Raw genomic sequence first — 19,222 nt, forward strand, 5'->3', positions numbered from 1 at the left:
AAAAAAAAAAAAAAAAAAAAAGAAAGAAAAGAAAAGAAAAGAAAAACAATTCAGCCCCTCTGTTGCATGATCTATGCATCAACTTGTAAGAAAAGCCTAAATACATCCAAAATACATGTTCAGTTTTTTTCCTTCTTGTAATTTCTTCCATTCTTTCAAGACACAGAAGTAGTAAAAGTAAGGGTATACTTTCTCTTGCATGCTCTTTCTCTAAATTCTCCCTGAACTATCTGCCCAGGACTGGTTTGAGGCAGGTTAAAAAAATATATATTATTCTAGGTAAGAGAAAAATCAATGGGTCTTATCCCTAGAAAGTCATAAAATTTATAAGTTCCTTCTTTTGTTCATGACATAAATATTTATTGAGCATCTAATACCTACCAAGTAGGGAGATGGGCCTTTTTTTGTAAACAGAATCAGTCTCCTACCATCATCACTGAATCATGATGATCTATACCTCGTGGGATCTAGTGGTCAAGTCTTCCTTCTCATCTTACTTCTCCTCTCAGCGGATTTCACCCTCTTTTCTTTTCCAAATACTTTCTCTTCTCCAGGCTTCCGAAGTACCATTTAGTCCTGTTTTTTCTTCTATTTCCATGCCTTTGCTGGATCATTTGCTGGCTCCTCCTTTCCCAATCAAGCTATTGAAATTTTCTTCTTCACTATGTATATGCTCATCTAAAGTGATCTCCTCTAATCCTAGAGCTTAAGACCATGTAGATGCTAATATTTAACTATCAACTCTGTATTTCCAAGTTCCTTTTTACCCTCAGCTCTAGACTATATCATATATGCAACTTGCTGTTTCATATCTCCCCTTGGATATCCAATAGCATCTTAAATAGAGCTATTGACTCCCCTACCCAACCTCATGCCCTCATAGCAAATCTGTTCCTCCCTACTTCCCATTTAGTAATTTGCATTATTTGCTTGGCCCAAAATGTAATCATTAGAGATTGTGTTTTACTGCATGCAACAGAATCCAGAAGGCAGTCATGTTTTTAACATAATGAGATCAGAGGCAGACAATCAGGTCTGTATGGTGCCTTCTCAATGACAATGATGTCCCAGACTTCTGCCTTTCTTCTCCACTTTCCTCATGGTTGCAAGGTGGCAGCCCCACTTCCAGCCTCATATCAACATTCCAGTTGAAAAGAAAGAAAGATATTAATAAAGTGGAAGAAATAGAGCCTATAATGGAAATAACAAAACATTACAGGAATTTCCTAGCAGACTTCTGTTTATCTCTCATTGTGCAGAAATGAATTACAAGGCCCACCCCAACATTACAAAAGGCTGGAAAATAAAGAATTTTAGCTGGGCATGTTGCCACCCTGCACAAATCAGGGTTCTGCTGTGTGGAAAAAAGATAGAACAGATATCAGATAGGCAAATAGCAGGGGCTGCTCTGTTATCCTGCACTGTGTATCCGTTAGCAAATCCTATCAGTCCCTCCTCTAAAACACATTCAACTGCTTCTGTTCATTTCCTTTGCCAGAATCCTTGCTAGAGACACCAGCATTTCCCCCAGAAGATAGCAACAGCCTTCTCAAAGGTCTCTATCCTCTACAGATTGCCCTCTCTGTAGTCTTCACCCAGTATCTAGGAAAATCATTTAGAAGTATAAATGTAACCACACCACTCTTTTTATTAAAATTGTCCAAAAGGATCTGTTATAGTTTGAGTTCCCCAGAAGCGGAAACTGAGGTGAAGGTTTTCATGCAAACATTTATTTGAGAGATGCAAGAAACATGGGTTTGGGAAGTGTAATGAGACAAGGAAAGAAGGTGACCTCCTAGGGCCTACTGAAGCCTAATCCCAGGGGGAAGCACTAGGAAATGATGTAAAACACTTACCTCGGAATTAGCCAGCCCAGGAGGCAAGGTGAAGTGTTTATACACCAAGTCCCAAGAGATGCTGACTCCAGTTCTTTTGGCTTGATCACCCAGCCCTCTAGTTTATTCATTCCCTAACCTGACTCATGCAAAGGCCAGCAATTCCCTACTTATAGATCCTCACAGCTTCTTCCACTAGACACAGAATCACAAAAGTGTGGGGAGAACAAGGTGATTATTTTAATTGAGTGGGAATTTCTCTAATACACTTAAAAGATGAGATTAACTTAGAAATTTGCCAAGTTCTAGTCCCATTTGAAAGTAATTAAATTTTCTTTTGATGTTCTTTTTAAAAATTATATATATAAATTTAAAATATATATATATAATGTATGTATGTGTGTGTGTGTGTGTGTGTAGATTTGTTAGTTGTACCTTTATTTTATTTATTTATATGCAGTGCTGAGAATTGAACCCAGTGCCTCACACATGCTAAGCAAGTGTGCTACCACTGAGCTACAACTCCAGCCCCTTGATGTTCTCTCTCTCTCTCTCTTTTTTTTTTGTTCCTCGGGATCAAACCCAGGGCCTTGTGCATGCAAGGCAAGCACTCTACCCTCTGAGCTATATCCCCAGCCCTAATGTTCTCTTTTTGACAGACAAATAAATACATAAAACATCTTAAATAATATAGGAAAATTTCAAGTAGGGAATATAAGTTTTGGAATATCTATGTAAAGTCAGTATATTAAAGTACACACTTAATATTGCTAGCAATTTTATATGTATATTATAACCATAGGTGATATCACTGTGTCTGTAGATCTAAAGGATATACATAAACCATAACTAAATAACTTTGGATGTATTTCTGCCTTTAGTTTAGCTTACTACTTTATTTTCCTTTCTTCTTCAGTTGTTCTACAAAGTAATCATTACAGGCAACTGTAAGAGCTGCCACCATGACCACGAATTCATTAAAATCCACTTCATTGTCCTTATTGGCATCCAGGTCCTGCATTATCTTATCAACCAACTGGGGATCCTTTTGGCACTAAAAAGAAAAAAAGAAAATTTCTAACTCCCAGGCTTTGAGATTCATGATGACGATTGAAATTACATTTTCATTTTATTTATATTTAAAGTTTTAAAAATCCATTTTTAGTAGCTAAAGACAAATCCCAAGAGCTTGTTTGCAAGAAAATTTGAGCCAGGCACACATTCTAAATAAGGCAGTTTTTGTTCCAGATCTATATAATGCAGACTCAGACCTGATGATCAAGAAGAGCAAACAGTGACTGATCAAGGGAGATACTGATGTTACAAACACATTTACAGGACACCCACAAGTCAGGACACTGGGATACAGGTAACTTGGAAACAGTAGCTTTAAAATCAAAAGGGACAGTGAGGGGCTGTACCACTTACTGAAAATAGGATTTTGAGGAATCATTTAACATTTTAAGATTTTCTTGTTTATAAAATGGGGAGAGTTATCTACCTGCATTTTGGGGATACTTCAATACACTTTTGAAAGTGCTTAGCAGCAAGATCACTCTATTTACCCAACAAAATTATAGGACATCCAGTTAAATTTGAATTTTAGATAAACAACAGGTAAATTTTTAATATGAATATGTCCCAAGTATTTCATGGGATATAAACTATTCCATCTGAGAGTCTCACTAAGCAAAATGTCTGACACACAAAAAAGAGGCATCCATCAAGGGTAGAAATTATAAGAATGGCTGCATTTTATAGGCAGAAAGAAAAGCAGGAAACTCACCTAAGAGATCAAGATCATGAGGGGTGAGACCGGGAAAACCTGCCTCTCCTATGATTAGTGGGTGATGAGAAATATTTCTAAAAGCAGTTAATTTCCTCCAAGAATCCCTCATTACCTGATAACCATTAAATAATTGGAGCTTTGAGTATAATTGATCAAAATCAACTTCATCAAAACAATTATAAATTTCACTTGAATAGAGCAATGTGTCAGGTTTGACCAATTGAATTTTTTATTCCAAACAATACAGTAGCCGAAATGAAATTGAGAGAAAGACAGTTCCTATAGACTCCTAAAATTACTAAAAAGAGATTTCAAAGGATTACTATGTTGAAATTGTTTTTTTAAAATATTTTTATTTTTTTAGTTGTAGATGTATGCGATACCTTTATTTTATTTATTTATTTTTATGTGGTGCTGAGGATTGAACCCAGGGCCTCGAATGTACACTACAGTGGAGCCACAACCCCAGCCCTTGAAATTGTTTTACTTTAAGCTTTTGCCATAGAGGACAGGGAGAAAAATGTGTTATAATTACTATCTGTGATCTTAATACCGGGTTGGGACAAAATAATATGCAACAGTACATTGTGTTGGAAATCAGTTCAAGGCAATTTCATAAACATCAGAACAAAGTGTTTTACTCAGAGGGAGCCTACGCATTCTACTATAAAGTTTAATGTTTAGATTATTGGGCTCCTGGCTATTTTGAGATGTGAATCTGTTTGCCACCCATCTGTTTCTCAGCCAGACACATCCTTTTCATCAATCCCAATTAGCTTGTGCTTGGCTGACAAAGCTCTGGTAAGTATTTGTCATTCACTAGAAATTTTACCATCACCTCACAAGGTTCTCCGGACTTTATCTCAGGGCCAACACAATATTAATTTATAAACAATTGGGAAAAGCTCCTATATAACTAGCTATAACTAGTTTTAAGTAGCTATAACTAATAATAATTATCATCCCTGGCATAACTAGCTATATAATTTATTGCTGCACCAGAATGTTGAATAATTGATGAAAATCTCAATATAATTGTCCACACTTAAAAGCCCTCACCCCAGGCAGTATGGAAAAGGGAACACACCAGGATACACAGGAAAAAATGTCTCTAGTGTTTGTTTCCCATGCATCTTGAATCTCAATACAAATTACAATGTTTGCATCAGAATCATAGGACAGTTTATACCTAAAGGCTGTCCCTGAACTCATACCTCATCCACCCTCAGCAAAATGTGGCAGAAAAACTGTGACTCACCGAGAGGAATTCTGTGAGCTCTCGCTGCAAAAGCAGCTTCAGTTCCCCCTTGTTGAGCTTGAATCTGTCCCCTTCCTTGCAGGAGTACCGGTGGAAGATTCTAATCATGGTGTCCATGGCCATCTCCAGCTGGGTGGGCATGTCAGCAGAAGAACTGACCACTCCAGAAGCAGACCACCAAACTCAGGGAGGAGGCACTTGTTCAAAAGAAGCAGATGGGGAGCATCAATACTTTCATGAAAACAATATAACACCATCTCCTGAGTCACCCCACTACACAAGTGATGGTTGCTAAACCATAATGATTTTCCATTAAAGACAGCGTCTGCCCCTTCTAGGATAAGCTGCAAATGAAAATTTGCAGGTGGTACGTTTCTTCTCTCTAATACCCTCTCACTCCTCACAATGTAGCAGTTTCAGCATGTTCATAAGTTAGCAACCAGAAAACAAGCACAGAGTCATGTAAAATGTAGGATTAAAAATAAATATAAAGAAAATACCTATCTCTACCTAGTCAGCCAGTACACAGCTCTGTCAACAGGTGCTTACAATTAAACTATGAGCATTTATACTTGGGCTTCCACCCCCCACACACCTGTTCCCAACAAATGAAAATTGCCAGTGACAAGAGATTCATCTGGAGGTTCCTGTTTTTAATCAGCAGAATGAACAGGTGTGAACTGCTGCCCCAAGGGCCATCAAGGAAGGCTGGCACCCATTGTGAGAAGGGGAGAAGGAGAGAGGTTTCCTTTCCTTCCTCTCATAGGGGAGTGAGGCTAGAAATTTGTTAGTTGCTAGGAAGTTGATGTCTAGAAAGAACTCTAAAAATAGAGGAGCAAAGGCAAAACATTTATTCAAGCCAGGAGACTCCTTAGCAAAGCCAATAGAGAGAAAGTTCTTCATGTGCTGATAGAGTGATCACATCACAGGTTTAAAGAAGTAATCCTGTGTAAAAATAAATAAGTAAATAAAATAAAATAAAAATGTATGTATATATAAGCTTGTGTGTGCCTGAAGAATCACCAAAGTAGGGGCTGTAGTTTTGGCTCAGAGGAAGAGCACTTGCCTAGCACACATGAGGCACTGGGTTCAATCCTCAGCACCCATACAAATAAATAAATAAAAGTTTAAAAAAAATCACTAAGTAACTCACTGATAGCTGCTACAAGGCATTATTGGTAAAACAGGGTGGTTGCCTCCTAGCTGTCTCTCTCTTGTGTGCTCTTTCCTTCTCCCTCTCCTTCCCACCAGCCATGGAATGAGCAGCTTTCCTCTGCCACACCCTCTGCCATGATATTCTTCCTCAACTTCTGTAATGCCACTTTGTGAACAATGGTTTGACAATGGATTCCTCTTTTTCCTTGGTCCTTTCCAATCTTCCAAACAGAAACCAGCCTTGCCCCCAAAGAATATATGCAAAGAAGATGTATTCACATAGTTTATTGCAAACCCACCCACCAAAAAAGAACAGAGTTGTTGGGCATAAGACTTCTCACGTTATACCTTTTTCATTGATTTTAGCTTTTTCAGTTATAATCAAAAAACAAAACACAAACAAAGAAAAAAAGGAAGAAACAAAACTGCAAAGCAATCGTGTCTGCATTAATCTATAATGGGAGATTTCTAAATGAGAAAAACTTAAAAAAGAAAAAAAGTCCCTGAAAAAAACCAAAACCAGAAATTGGCCACTGTGCTTTTAAATGCTGTCTGTCCCTTTTTCAGTACTGAAATTTAATTACATGGAAAGCGGGGATATCTCCTTTCTATTTCCTTTGAAACATCCTGTCTAGATGAACATTCAACCAGCCGGTTCACTTCCCATCTTAATGCCAGGGCACTCCACTGAAACCATCTTGTGAGGTCCCTGGAGATGCCTGAAGTTCAAGTCTCAAAAATACTTTTAATATATTATTAAGGTAATAATGCACGTGATAAAATAATCATATTTTGAATATAAATGAGTATAAAATAAAATTCTCTCTCTACCATTCACTATCCTAGAGCCTCTCAGTTAACATTTTCCTGTTAATATTCTCCTCTCTCAGACAGTATTTTGGAGTTATTTTTGGCTTTAATTCTCAGATCTGCCATTAATGAGCTGTGTGATCCTTATCACTCTGTGCCTCAGTTTCCCAAGAGGTATAAAGATGCATAACTTTGGGGCTGGGCTTGTAGCTCAGCAGTAGAGTACTCGCCTAGCACTTGTGAGGCCCTGGGTTTGATCCTCAGCACCACATAAAAATAAATAAATAAAATAAAGGTATTGTGTCCAACTACACCTAAAAAATAAATATTTTTTTTTGGGGGGGGGGCATAACTGTAATTTGTGCCCAATTGGAAGGATTAAATGAGCTATATTCCTTGAGTGTAATAACTGATATGCTATGTCATCAGTGTTATCTTTATGGAAAAAATTTTTACATGTTACTCATATAACTGTATAACTATTACATACATATTCTTAAATGTGCATATACATAAGCAACATTAAAATATATTCCCCCTTTTTTCACTTATTGTATCTTAGAAAACTTTCTCTATTGGCACATTTAGATCTACCCTATTCTTCATTAAATTTGTATATTATTCTGTGTGGGAGGATGTACTAACAAAGAGTCAAGAAATATTTATCAGACTTATATCACACCAGGACCTGTGTAAACATGAGAGAAGAATATTGTCCTTGTAGCAAACCCTATTTCTATTTTTATTGGAGTGTATTAGATACAAAGAATGCAGGAAATACAGATATCTTTTTTTTTCTTTTTAAATATTTTTTTTAGTTGTTGATAGACCTTTATTTTACTTATTTATAGGTGGTGCTGAGTATTGAACCCAGTGCCTCACACATGCTAGGCAAGTGCTCTACCACTGAGCTACAGCCCCAGCCCCAGATATCTTTTTATGTTGAGTTTTCCTATCCAAGAATGCCCCTACAGCTTTGTGGCCACACATTTCTGGGCTTCCTCCTCATTTTTTAAAAGCATTTATACTTTCCAACTCTCCCCCATAGTCTCAACTACTTCCATAATCTCAATCACTCCCCAGGTCTCTCTGCCCAGGTCTCTCTGCCAAGCTCCAGAATGATCTGTCCAATTGCCTATTGGACCCATTCCTTCTTCAGTGTCCCATAAGCTTTCCAAATTTGACTAGGATCAAAGTAACATTCTTCCCCTTCATCTCACCTAAACCTGCTCTCCTCTTGTACAGACCATCTCAGTCATCCAGTTCCACAGGTCACCCCGGCTTCTTTCACCATTTAAAAATATCAGTTGAAATTGTTTATTCCTCTCCAATCTTCACCACCTTCAGCATCTCATAGTATATATACTTTTTAATCTCTATCACTGTACCAGTTTCATCTGTGCTCTCTCTACAATCTGTCTGCACCTCCATTCTTCTGTCAGAGTAGTTGATCTAAAAATACAAACGTGGTTTGGGGGAATAGCTCAGAGGTAGAGTGCTTGCCTAGCATGCCCAAGACTCTGGGCTGGATCCCCAGTACCACACAAATAAAAAGCACTTAAAATAAAAATCAACAACTGCACTCCTGGGCAGTCAGAGATCTGGCACTACCTGTAAACTGACCAGAATGTTGGGCTGTCTCATTCTTCTGGGCCTTTGCATGTTCTGGGTTCCCTGCCTGGAATGTTCATCCTTGACTTCTTGAAGAAGCTTTTCAGATTATCACTTCCTCTTGCACATTTTTCTGTACTCTTCCTTTCTCCCTTCCTCTAATAGGTGCCTACTTTGTCCTCCCTTATGCCCTGCGGTATCTCTTTCTTTGTCTTTTTTCACAGTATGGAGATTGAACCAGGGGTGCTCTACAACTGAGCTACATCCCTAGACATTTCTATATATAATATGTATGTATATAAAATATATATATAGATGTGTATATATACATACATATAGGTATATAGGTTTATATATGTATGTATATATATATATATATATATATATATATATATATATACACCTATATGTATATATACATGCACACGTACACACAATTTTAATAGGTTTTCACTGAATTGCCCAGGCCAACCTTGAACTTATAATCCTCCTGCCTCAGTCTCCTTAGTCACTGGGAGTACAGGTATGGACCACCAAGCCCTGCCTCTTCGTCTTTTTGAGTTTTTTAAAATCATTGCATTTCTCACATATTCTTTTTTTTTTAAGACAATTCACTGTACACATTTTATTTACAGTTTTGTACACTATCATAATATGAATGGGACTGCTTTTCTACTTGAGCTTTTCTTAAAATTAAATTATTTTTTATTCTAATTTGTTATACATGATGGCAGAATGCAATTTATTTCATAATACACATACAGAGCACAATTTGGCAAGTCACTGTTTGTACACAAAGTATTTTCACACCATTCGCGTCTTCATACATGTACATTGGGTAATGATTTCTAACTCATTATACCAGCTTTCTTACCCCCATGCCCCCTCTCTAGGCCCTCCCTCCTCTTTGCCCTATCTAAAATTCCTCCATTCCTCCCATGCCACCCCCTCATTGCCCTTATGAGTCAGCATCCTCATATCAAAGAAAACATTTGGCCTTTGGTTTTTATGGGATTGGCTTACTTCACTTAGCATTATATTCTCCAACTCCATCCATTTACCTGCAAATGCCATGATTTTATTATCTTTTAATCTGAGTAATATTCCATTGTGTATATATATCAAAGTTTCCTTATCCATTCATCTACTGAGGGGCCTCTATGTTGGTTCCACAGTTTAGCTATTGTGAATTGTGCTGCTATAAACACTGATGTGACTGTGTCCCTGTAGTATGCTGTTTTTAAGTCCTTTGGGTATAAACCGAGGAATGGGATATCAGGGTCAAATGGTGGTTCCATTCCAAGTTTTCCAAGGAATCTCCATGCTGATTTCCAGATTGGCTGCATCAATTTGCAGTCCACCAGCAATGTATGAGTGTGCCTTTTTTCCCACATCCTCACCAACACATGTTGTTTGTATTCTTGACAGCTGCCATTCTGATTGTAGTGAGATGAAATCTTGAGTACTTTTGATTTGCATTTCTCTAATTGCTAGAGATGTTGACATTTTTTTCATATGTTTGTTGATGATTGTATATCCTCTTCTAAGCAGTGTCTGTTTAGTTCCTTGGCCCATTTATTGATTGGGTTATTTGTTTTTTGGGGGGTGTTAAGGGTTTTGAGTGCTTTATATATCCTAGAGATTAGTGCTCTATCTGATGTGCTTATGGTAAAGATTTGCTCCCATTCTGTAGGCTCTCTACTCACCTCACCTCACTGATTGTTTCTGTTGCTAAGAAAAAAACTTTTTAGTTTGAATCCATCCCATTTATTAATTCTTTTCTTTTAGTTATAGGTGGACACAATATCTTTATTTTATTTTTATGTGGTGCTGAGGATCAAATCCAGTGCCTCACGCATGCTAGGCAAATGCTCTACCTCTGAGCAACAACCTCAGGCCCATTTATTGATTCTTGAGCCATTTTTAACCAAAGCAAAATAACCTAAGTAATACTAAGTGTTAAAATACAACATAAAGATACAAAAACAGACATACTAATTCTAGTTAGGAATGTAATTACGATGTTACATTTTTATAATCTACAATTATGTTTAGGAAAATCACACAAACATAGATCACTGCTTTGAATGAAATGCATAAATTTGTAGTAAAGTTTTGCAGTTACAAAAAACAACAAAAAAGTACCAAAGAATGTACAAAATTAATCTTTATTCCACCTTTGTGTCATATTCCTGGATCCTTCACCAATGTTACATGAGGAAAAAACAAAATCAAAACAAATAGAAAACTGAAATCAGAATCGCTAATGTTATCATGTAGAAAAACAAATTAAAATCTAGTAGGCATTAGCAAGAGTACAGCAAAGATAATGCTGTACAAAGAAACAAAGAAAATTGCTAGAAAACTGTATGTATCATACTCTTTCAAACTAGCAAAATGTGCCCTTGCATACAATGGAACAGAAACTCAATTTTTTTCCTATTAAGGTATAGAAATGCAAGTTCTTTTGAATATTGTGAATGGGTAAAACATGTTTGTAATGGTAATCTACTAAGCTAATACCAAGTGAGCCAGGAACACATTTATGGATTCTGGGGGTGATGTGGACTGTAATTCTTTGATTGGGGTTGTGGACACTATGATAAAAATTTTTAAAAAACAATGAACACAGAAGTACAAGACAAAGGTGAATGAGACTTCTCTTATATCTGAGTAACATTTAGATGGAATCAAATTTAAATGCAGTTCACTCTGCTTTTGAAGAGGATTTGGTTCAGCTCCCAAATCTTGATTGCTTGACACAGTCTCCTGTGAGAATACTCAGAAGGTGTCTTCTTAAACAACAAACCTATTTTTAGTGGTGAAGCCACCCTTAGTAGCTGTGTCTTCATGGGATTGATAACCAATCACTATCTTTGGAGGAAGTCCTAACCTTTCCCTATAGATTCTCCCCATGTGTGTAACAGCCTCTCTGTTTTCACATTCAGTAGTCCATATTGCTGTCTTATCACCATTAGCTCTAACATTAACAACAGCTCACATACATATCACTGTAGTTATCAAAAGATTTTCCAATAAGCCCAGCAGTGTCTCTAACCAAAAAACAATCGAGGTCACTTCGTCGATGCTGTTTGTTCAATGTATGAGCCATCTTCCATCCCATTTTTTTTCTCATCTTCCCACATAGGCTCAATTCCACCCTTAAAAAGTGAGTAGTCACAGCCAGGCATTAAATTACTAGACAACTGGATATGGTTGTATAAAGCCCAAAAGTCTTCAATAGTATCAAACTTAGAGATCAAAGGTTTGCTTGCCAAGTTTTACTTTTATCATTTTAAAAAACCAGAATGCCCATTGGTTCCACAGTCACCATTTTAGATAGATCTCTCATTTATCACATATTCTTGTAATCCCCACTTCCTAAATATTAAATGAGTTTCTTGTTATCAGGGTGGATGTCTGGCTAATCTCAGCATTTCATAGCACTTAGCACAGGATCAGGCATGTGAACGTGCTCTAAAATCCTTGCTGATGGATGGATTAATGAGCCAAAAATGAAAGATGGAAACTGTAAAGTCTCCCAAGAGCTGAACCTTGTCTAGCTTAACTATCCATATAATGATTTGATTTTTTTTCACATCTTAGAAAATTGCCTCATTAAAGGCAGAGAGACAGACAAACAGCATTCATTTCAATGAATATAGTTTGAATTTGAACTGAAATATTATCAGGGCAAGTTGCTGAAATTACAGATTCTTTAAAATCACTAAATCATACAGTAGGACTCTATAGTATTGTGTTTAAATCACATTCAACCACAGAATAATTCACTTGGAGAATTCAGTTGGCAGGTAAAACTCTTAATAGAAAATATACTGAAGATTGTGATGCTCTAATTTTATTGAAGAGATGGAAATTTGGCTTCTACACCCCAGGTGCTTCTAGAGTTTAAAAACAAGGTGGTTTCGTTTCTGCCTGGTTGTGGCAGAGCTGAATGTTACCTTTGGTACATGCTGCCCCTTAATGTTAGGCTCTAGAACTGCATCTGGAGCCCTCTAATTTCCAGAAAGCACTTGAAATTGCATGTTTTTGTTTTGGGGGTACTGGAGGTTGAACCCAGGGATGCTTTACAGATGAGCTATATCCTCAGCCTTTTTTTTGTTTTGTTTTTATTGGTACCAGAGATTAAACTAAGAGGCAATTAACCATGGAAACACAACCCCAGCCCTTTTTTATTTTTTATTTTGAGCCAGGATTTCACTAAGTTACTTAGAGCCTCACTGAGTTGCTGAAGCTGGCTTTGAACTTATGATCCTCCTGCCTCAGCCTCCCAGGCCACTAGGATTACAAGTAGTCTTTATTTTTTACTTTGAGGTAGGGTCTTGCTAAATTCCTAAGAGCCTTGCTAAATTGCTGAGGCTACCCTGGATTTGGTATTTTCCTGCCTTAATCTCCCAAATTGTTGGAATTAACAGGCATAGGCCACTGGGCAAGCTTGAAATTGTATTTATAAAATATATGGCTTGGGGTGGGTTGTGACTTAGGAGTAGAGCGCTTGTCTAGCATGTATAAGGCCCTGTGTTACATCCACAGCACCACATAAATATAAATAAATAAAGGTATTGTGTCCATCTACAACTAAAAAATATTAAAACAAAACAAAAAACCAACAACAACAATAACAACAACAACAAAAACACATGGCTCTTCTTCAGGGATTATCTTTGATATAAGCCAGTCTCAGCTTGTGCCCTTCGAGAAGCCTTTCAGAAACAAACGTAATGTCTAAAGGCTCTGTCAGCTAGGAGCACAAATGTACAGGATAAAAATGAAATCTCAAGGAAGGGAGACAGGCCCCTTCATAGCACAGAAGTGCTATGCTGTGTACTTTGTTTGCTCTATAAATTATTGCTGTTTTATGCTTCAATTTTTGGCATAAGTCATGATCCTTGGGGACAAAATGTCCGACTTCATATCTAAATTAGCATGCAAAGAATGAGGAAATTGAAATAGAAGATTTGAAAGAGTTTAAAGGATTATTGGGGGAGTGGCTAGTTCTAGTAATCCATGAAGATGGGACAAAGAGTAAAGATATTTGAAAATGAGGCTTTGGCCAAGGAGTCTGAAAGAAAAGAGATACATGAAAATAAGCCTATCATCTTAACTGGGACATGACCATTACCTCCTCAGGCCGAAGACACCCTGGCTGCCTGAGGTTGCTGCAGTTCCCAGGAAGGTCTGCTTGCCCTTAGAAAGAGCTGCTCTAGGGCCCAGACAAGAGTCACATAGGAGGCCAAGTTGATTCCTTCCAAGAGTTTCCAGGTTTTGTCTCGATACGACTTAATTATAATATTCTATCATTTTCATAGCAATGATGTGGATGAATCTCAAACAATTATGACAGTGAGAGGGAAGGATTACAAAAGGGTTTGAAGAAAGTCATGGAAGTGAAAGATGTATTTATTATCTTGATTGTAGTGATGGTTTCACAGTATGTATATGTCAGACATATCAAAGTATACAATATAAATATGTGCAGTTTACTGTATGTCACTTGGAACTGTTTCAGAAAAAGAAACTCCCAAATCTCAAAAGTAGATAGTAGCAAAGCTAAGGATCAAACACATGTTTGTTTGACAAAAAAGTGTAGCCATTTAAAACTAGAATGATAAAGACTATGGAAACATACAAAAATCTTTTCAGTAAAATGGTAAGCGAAAATAACAACATAAAAAGCCTATGTATACTATGATGGATAAATTTTGTATAGCAATAGAAGAGAAAGGAAATTAGACATCATAGTTATTTAATAGAATTATGGGTTATTCAGAAATTATGTAACACTGCTTATAAGTTCCATTTTCAACTAAAACATTAATTGTAATAATACCCTATTTAAAATTGTAAACATCTCCACATTAGGACAGTCTCTTTTAAAGTATAATGTTGAATTTTAAAACTTATCATAAAAAATAATTTGATTTTGAAGAAATTTAAGTATTGCTTGTTAAGTAATCACCTGCAGAAAAAAAAATAAAACATCATAAAATTTCTAAATTCAAAATTGCTAGTTTATAAAGCCCCTTTCATATACACTGTTAAGCACCAACTACTTTCCAGTGCTGGATACAGTCTGTGAGACAAAATTCAAGACAAATGCTCAAAATATACTGAAAAATACATTATAGATATTACTAAATGCTGAACAAACCACAAGTTATGTGATATAGCCAAGCCTCCTCTTTCACAAGTGTAAAATAGCAACCTTAGGCTATGACCTTCAAGTTCTCCTTTTTTTTTTTTTCTGGTCTGGTACCGGGGATTGAACTCAGGAATGCTTCACCACTGAACTACATCCCCAGCCCTTTTTATATTTTATTTTTGAGCAGGGTCTCGCTAAGTTGCTTATGGCCAAGTCCGTGGGATTACAGGCATGTGCCACTGCAACTGGCTTAGTTTTCTTCCTTTAAAAAAAAATTTTTTTTAAAAAATCTATTCTAAAAATCGTGTAAGGATCAGTGCTTTCATGTATGCATAGGCACTGGTATTTTTCTTTCAGAAAAATTGCCGCAGTCTGGCTGGGCACAATCAGGAGCCACTTGTCAAAAGAAACTAACTTTATTTTTAGAACCACACAGGCCAAACAAAACAGCCTCTCAGGAAAAACCTTCAGAGCCTCAACTGCCACCACCGGCTTTCCACAAGCCTCTCTCTCCCACACAAGCTTCTCTCCACCTCCCACAATCCTCCTGCTCTTGAGGCCGATTGGCTGGGTCATGTGGGCGGAGCCAAAAAAGTCCCCCAATGAGCAGCTCCGTGGTCTGAAAGGGCAGGGAAACAGCCCAATGAGCATCACCGCAGAGGAGCCAATCAGCTAGATGTTGCTGGGGCCGCTGTGAGCCAATCATCAGCCGGCAGCTGGAAGTTTGCTGGGGCCCCTTCAGCTGTGGCTCTCAACAAAAATAATTTAGGCAAGGAAGTGAAGGTCAAAGGCTCCTGAAGGAACTTCAAGGAGAGCCTTGACTGCAGACTTTTCCTCCTACTCTACATGGCCCAGAAAAACAGGTTTAGAACTTTTGCCACACTTTTCTGCCAGAAAAGACAGACAGCTCTGCTCTAGGGACTACAGAAAGTATTTTCTCATCTTTAAATGATGTCTCCCATGCCTGAGTTGTCTGCTGAATCACAGGTAGTTTATCTTGCTTTTAATCCATGGTCTAAAGCTGAGAGTCAAAGAGAAAAGGAATTTTAAAGGAAAAAGTTTAGAGATTAATTTTCCTTTCATAAGCTGAACACCTTTTCCCCTGGATGAAATGAGAAGATTTTTGCAACTTACTTCAAAATAACTCCTTGGGTGGGAGGAAGATGGTACCTTGGAAGGGGGAAGACATTAAAAAAAAGGTTGGTCATAAGTCATTCAATTATTAAATATAAACATGGGAGCTCATGAAACTATCCTATTTTTTAAATTTTCTTTATATTTGAAATGTTTCTTAATAAAACATTTATTCATACACACATTTTGTTAGGTTTCTGTGACTGTAACAGATAACTGAGATAAATAACTTAAAAAGAAAGAAATTTTATTTTGGATTGCTGTTTCAGTCCATGACCGATTGGCCCTATTGCTTTGGGCCTATGTCAAGATAGCATATCACAGCAGGAAAGCACATCAGAGCACACTCACTTCATGGTGGAGAAATGAGACAGAGAACAAGAGACTCAAGACCCACAGTCCCCTTCTAAGATACACCCCCAATAACCTAAGACCTCCCACTAGACTCCACCTCTTAAAGGTTCCAGCACCTCCCATTACCACCAAGCTGGGACCAAGCCATTAGTCCATGGGCCTTTGGGGGATCCAAACTATCACACACACACACACACACACACACACACACACACCTATCCCTCTCAGCATGAGGAAAAAAGTTAACAAAATGAAACTGTTTTATCGGAGGAAAGAAAGTAGTTTAAGAACACTGAGTATGTGGGAGAGCTTCAATTGAGGAGAAACTGACCACTTGCTTTTTGTCACTGCTACAGTCAGATGAAGGCCTAAGCAATACTAAAGGAATAAAAAGTTCCCTAACTATGAAGGCTAGTAACATTGTAATAGTTACTTGGAGAAGATAGCTAAGGAAATTCTTTTTCTGAAAATAGAAAATGAAACAGTTTTTATAGGTGATTGCCAAGAAGTAAAACCCAATCGCTTATTAATTTGTTCAAATTTATTCTTGGGTCAAAGGAAATAGACAAATTTTGATCTGAACCTTAGCTAGTCAGATTGGCTAGACTAAAAATAAGCATATAAAATGTGTTTGGGCAAGTGGCATACAACTATGCCAGAGGTCTGAACCTCAGCTCATAGACTAGCCATTAGCCCTGTGCAGTGGCACTTACCTGTAATCTCAGCAGCTTGGGAGGCTGAGACAGGAGGATCCCAAGTTCAAAGGCAGCCTCAGCAATGGAGAGGTGCTAAGCAACTCAGTGAGACTCTGTCTCTAAATAAAATTTAAAAAAAACATAGGGCTGGGGATGTGGCTTAGTGGTTGAGTGTCCCTGAGTTTAATGCCTAGTACCCACCCCCAATGACTAGCTATTAGCAAGTCCAACAATTACACTGCCATTGCCAAATGAAACTATACTCCTTCTCAGCAAGGAAGCCTAAACAACGTTCCAATGGTGGCCAGCCTTCACAATGGTCCCCAGTGTCCATCGTCTTCAGGTATTCTCACCTAGATAATTCTTTCCTCTTAAAATAGAGCCGACTTTTGCTCCTAAAGTAGTGAAAACTCTAAGTAGTGAAACTCTTAAGTCTAGAGTATAAACGACTTCCTGGCTACTATTTTGCTTCCTCTTAGGTCCCTTGTCCTGGAGAAAACCAGCTGTCACTTTGTAAGGACAGCCAAGAAGCCCCATGGAGAGATCCACATTATGAAAAATTGGGGTCTCCTACCCGTAGCCAGCACCAACTTGAAAGGCCTGTGATGAACCATTTTAGAAGCGGATTCCCAGCCATGGGCAGGCCTTCAGATGGCCACAGCACAAACTTCTGAGAAACTGAAAGTCATAACCAGAACTAAACAGCTCCCAAATTCTTGTGCCAAAGAAATTGTATGAGATAATAAATGTTTGGAGGTAAATTCTTCTGCACAATGGAAACTACTATACTTCGTTAAAACTTTAGAGTCCTTTTTACACAACTGTTTTTCAAAAAATGGTGCAATGTATATAGTTATGTTTATTTTATTTTAAATATTTTTTAGTTATAGATGAACACAATACCTTTATTTTATTTTTATGTGATGCTGAGGATCAAGCCCAGTGCTTCACACATACTAGACAAACATTCTACCACTGAGCTACAACCCCCCGCCCCGGTTGTTTCTTTTATTTTTTTTTTAATATCCTTCACAACAGTTTATTTATTTATTTTTATATGGTGCTGAAGATTGAACCCAGTGCCTCATGTGTGCTAGGTGAGCGCTCTACCACTGAGCTACAGCCCTAGCCCCACAACAGTTTCTTTAAATCAACTTCGGAAAATGTCATCTTTCCTCTCCCCTCCCAGATCAAATGAGCATAAAAACTTGTTACAAAAATAACAAATACTGAAATATATAAATTAATCTACCATAAGTCTCTGAAATGTCACCAACTCTCCTTCACCCCAGTTGTTTCTTTTATTAGAGTTTTTTCACAAATAAAAATGTGAGTGAATACGTTCTTATGTGGTCTCAGAAAGAACATGCCAGGCTCTTACAGGAGAGAGTACTGTTTCCCACTTTCTATAGCACCTTTCATGGCAATGCAAGAAATTAAAACATAAGGGAAATGACTGTGAGTTTTCTGCAAGTGACCTTGAATATCATCATAAATTGGGCTTTCAACAAATCATTGTTTCTGATTTTGAAAGCCTCACCTCATATTGCAAAGCCCTGCACTTTCACACCTCAGTGTCAGCTGAGCAATGCCAGCTTAGTTAGAAAGCCTCTAATAATATCCAAAGATCATTGAAAGTCATCAGGACTTTTTTGTCAGGAATTTGCTTGCATGATATGCAATCCAGAACCCCAAAGCCTCTCGTAACCCATTTCCCAGCTACCCACAGTGATCAACTGAGAGGGCAGAGCCATCTCAGAGTCTCCAGGAGACAACCCCCATATTGTTCTGCCTCTGAAATTTGTAGTGTAGGCCCATCCTACAGCGCCCCCTGTTTCCTATCCCAAATGAAAGTACAGTTTCTGGTGTATAAACACACAGTGGTTAGTGGCAATGGCTGCCAAGTCCAGTGGTGCAAACTGAGTTCTGCAGAGCTTGGTGGCCATGCTAGAAGTGGTTTTCATCCAGCCAATTTTGCATTGTGGTTTTGAACATTTTTCCTGGAAGATTTGGCTCAAAGTCTTATTTTTTTTGCAGCTCTCACAAGAGTTTCATGCACCACCCAGAACTTTTCTGCTTCAACAGCTAAGTCAGCTCCCAAGGCTTGCAGTTAAGAACTCCAACTGATTGACATGCCCCATTCAAGACTGATCCTGCTAGGCAGATTGAATCTCTACGAAACCCCGCCCTCAGCCCAGAACATTGTCATCTCTTTCTACTTGAGGAACAGCCTTAAAAGACTGGATTTGCCAGTTTCAGATTAGGTTACAAACTAAACTTACCCAAAGTCACAGAGGCTAACTGTGACTGCATTTTTCTAGAGAGAGAGAAAGAGATTTTCTGGAGTTTGGAGTTCATCTCCATGTGATGAGGCTCCTTTCTTTTAAGCAAAGCTGGTTGTGAGCCTGGGTGTGGAGA

The 19,222-nt window shown here is 37.9% G+C and overlaps 2 protein-coding genes and 1 pseudogene across 3 annotated transcripts in view; all 3 read right to left on the reverse strand.

The window, feature by feature from the left end:
• Positions 1–2,405: 2,405 nt before the first annotated feature.
• S100z (S100 calcium binding protein Z) lies at positions 2,406–17,681 on the reverse strand. Of its 2 annotated transcripts, XM_048800117.1 has the most exons (4): positions 16,823–17,681; positions 15,756–15,791; positions 4,883–5,079; positions 2,406–2,889 (listed from the first exon to the last, which is right to left on the reverse strand). In XM_048800117.1, the coding sequence occupies exons 3-4, from the start codon at positions 5,021–5,023 to the stop codon at positions 2,731–2,733; spliced, it is 300 nt and encodes a 99-aa protein (XP_048656074.1). In that variant the 5' UTR covers positions 5,024–5,079; positions 15,756–15,791; positions 16,823–17,681; the 3' UTR covers positions 2,406–2,730. The 2 variants fall into 2 exon arrangements, with proteins under 2 accessions (XP_048656074.1, XP_015353391.1); XM_015497905.2 differs by lacking the exon at positions 15,756–15,791.
• LOC125615799 lies at positions 10,611–12,614 on the reverse strand (annotated as a pseudogene).
• F2rl1 (F2R like trypsin receptor 1) overlaps positions 12,798–19,222 on the reverse strand; it is a 32,258-nt gene continuing 25,833 nt past the window's right edge. Inside the window, exon 4 of the transcript XR_007346388.1 lies at positions 12,798–12,843. The gene's annotated coding sequence lies outside the window, so the exon portion shown is untranslated. The remainder of the gene's footprint in view (positions 12,844–19,222) is intronic.

This window comes from Marmota marmota, unplaced genomic scaffold (genome assembly GCF_001458135.2).
Source record: "Marmota marmota marmota unplaced genomic scaffold, marMar, whole genome shotgun sequence".
NCBI lineage: Eukaryota > Metazoa > Chordata > Mammalia > Rodentia > Sciuridae > Marmota > Marmota marmota.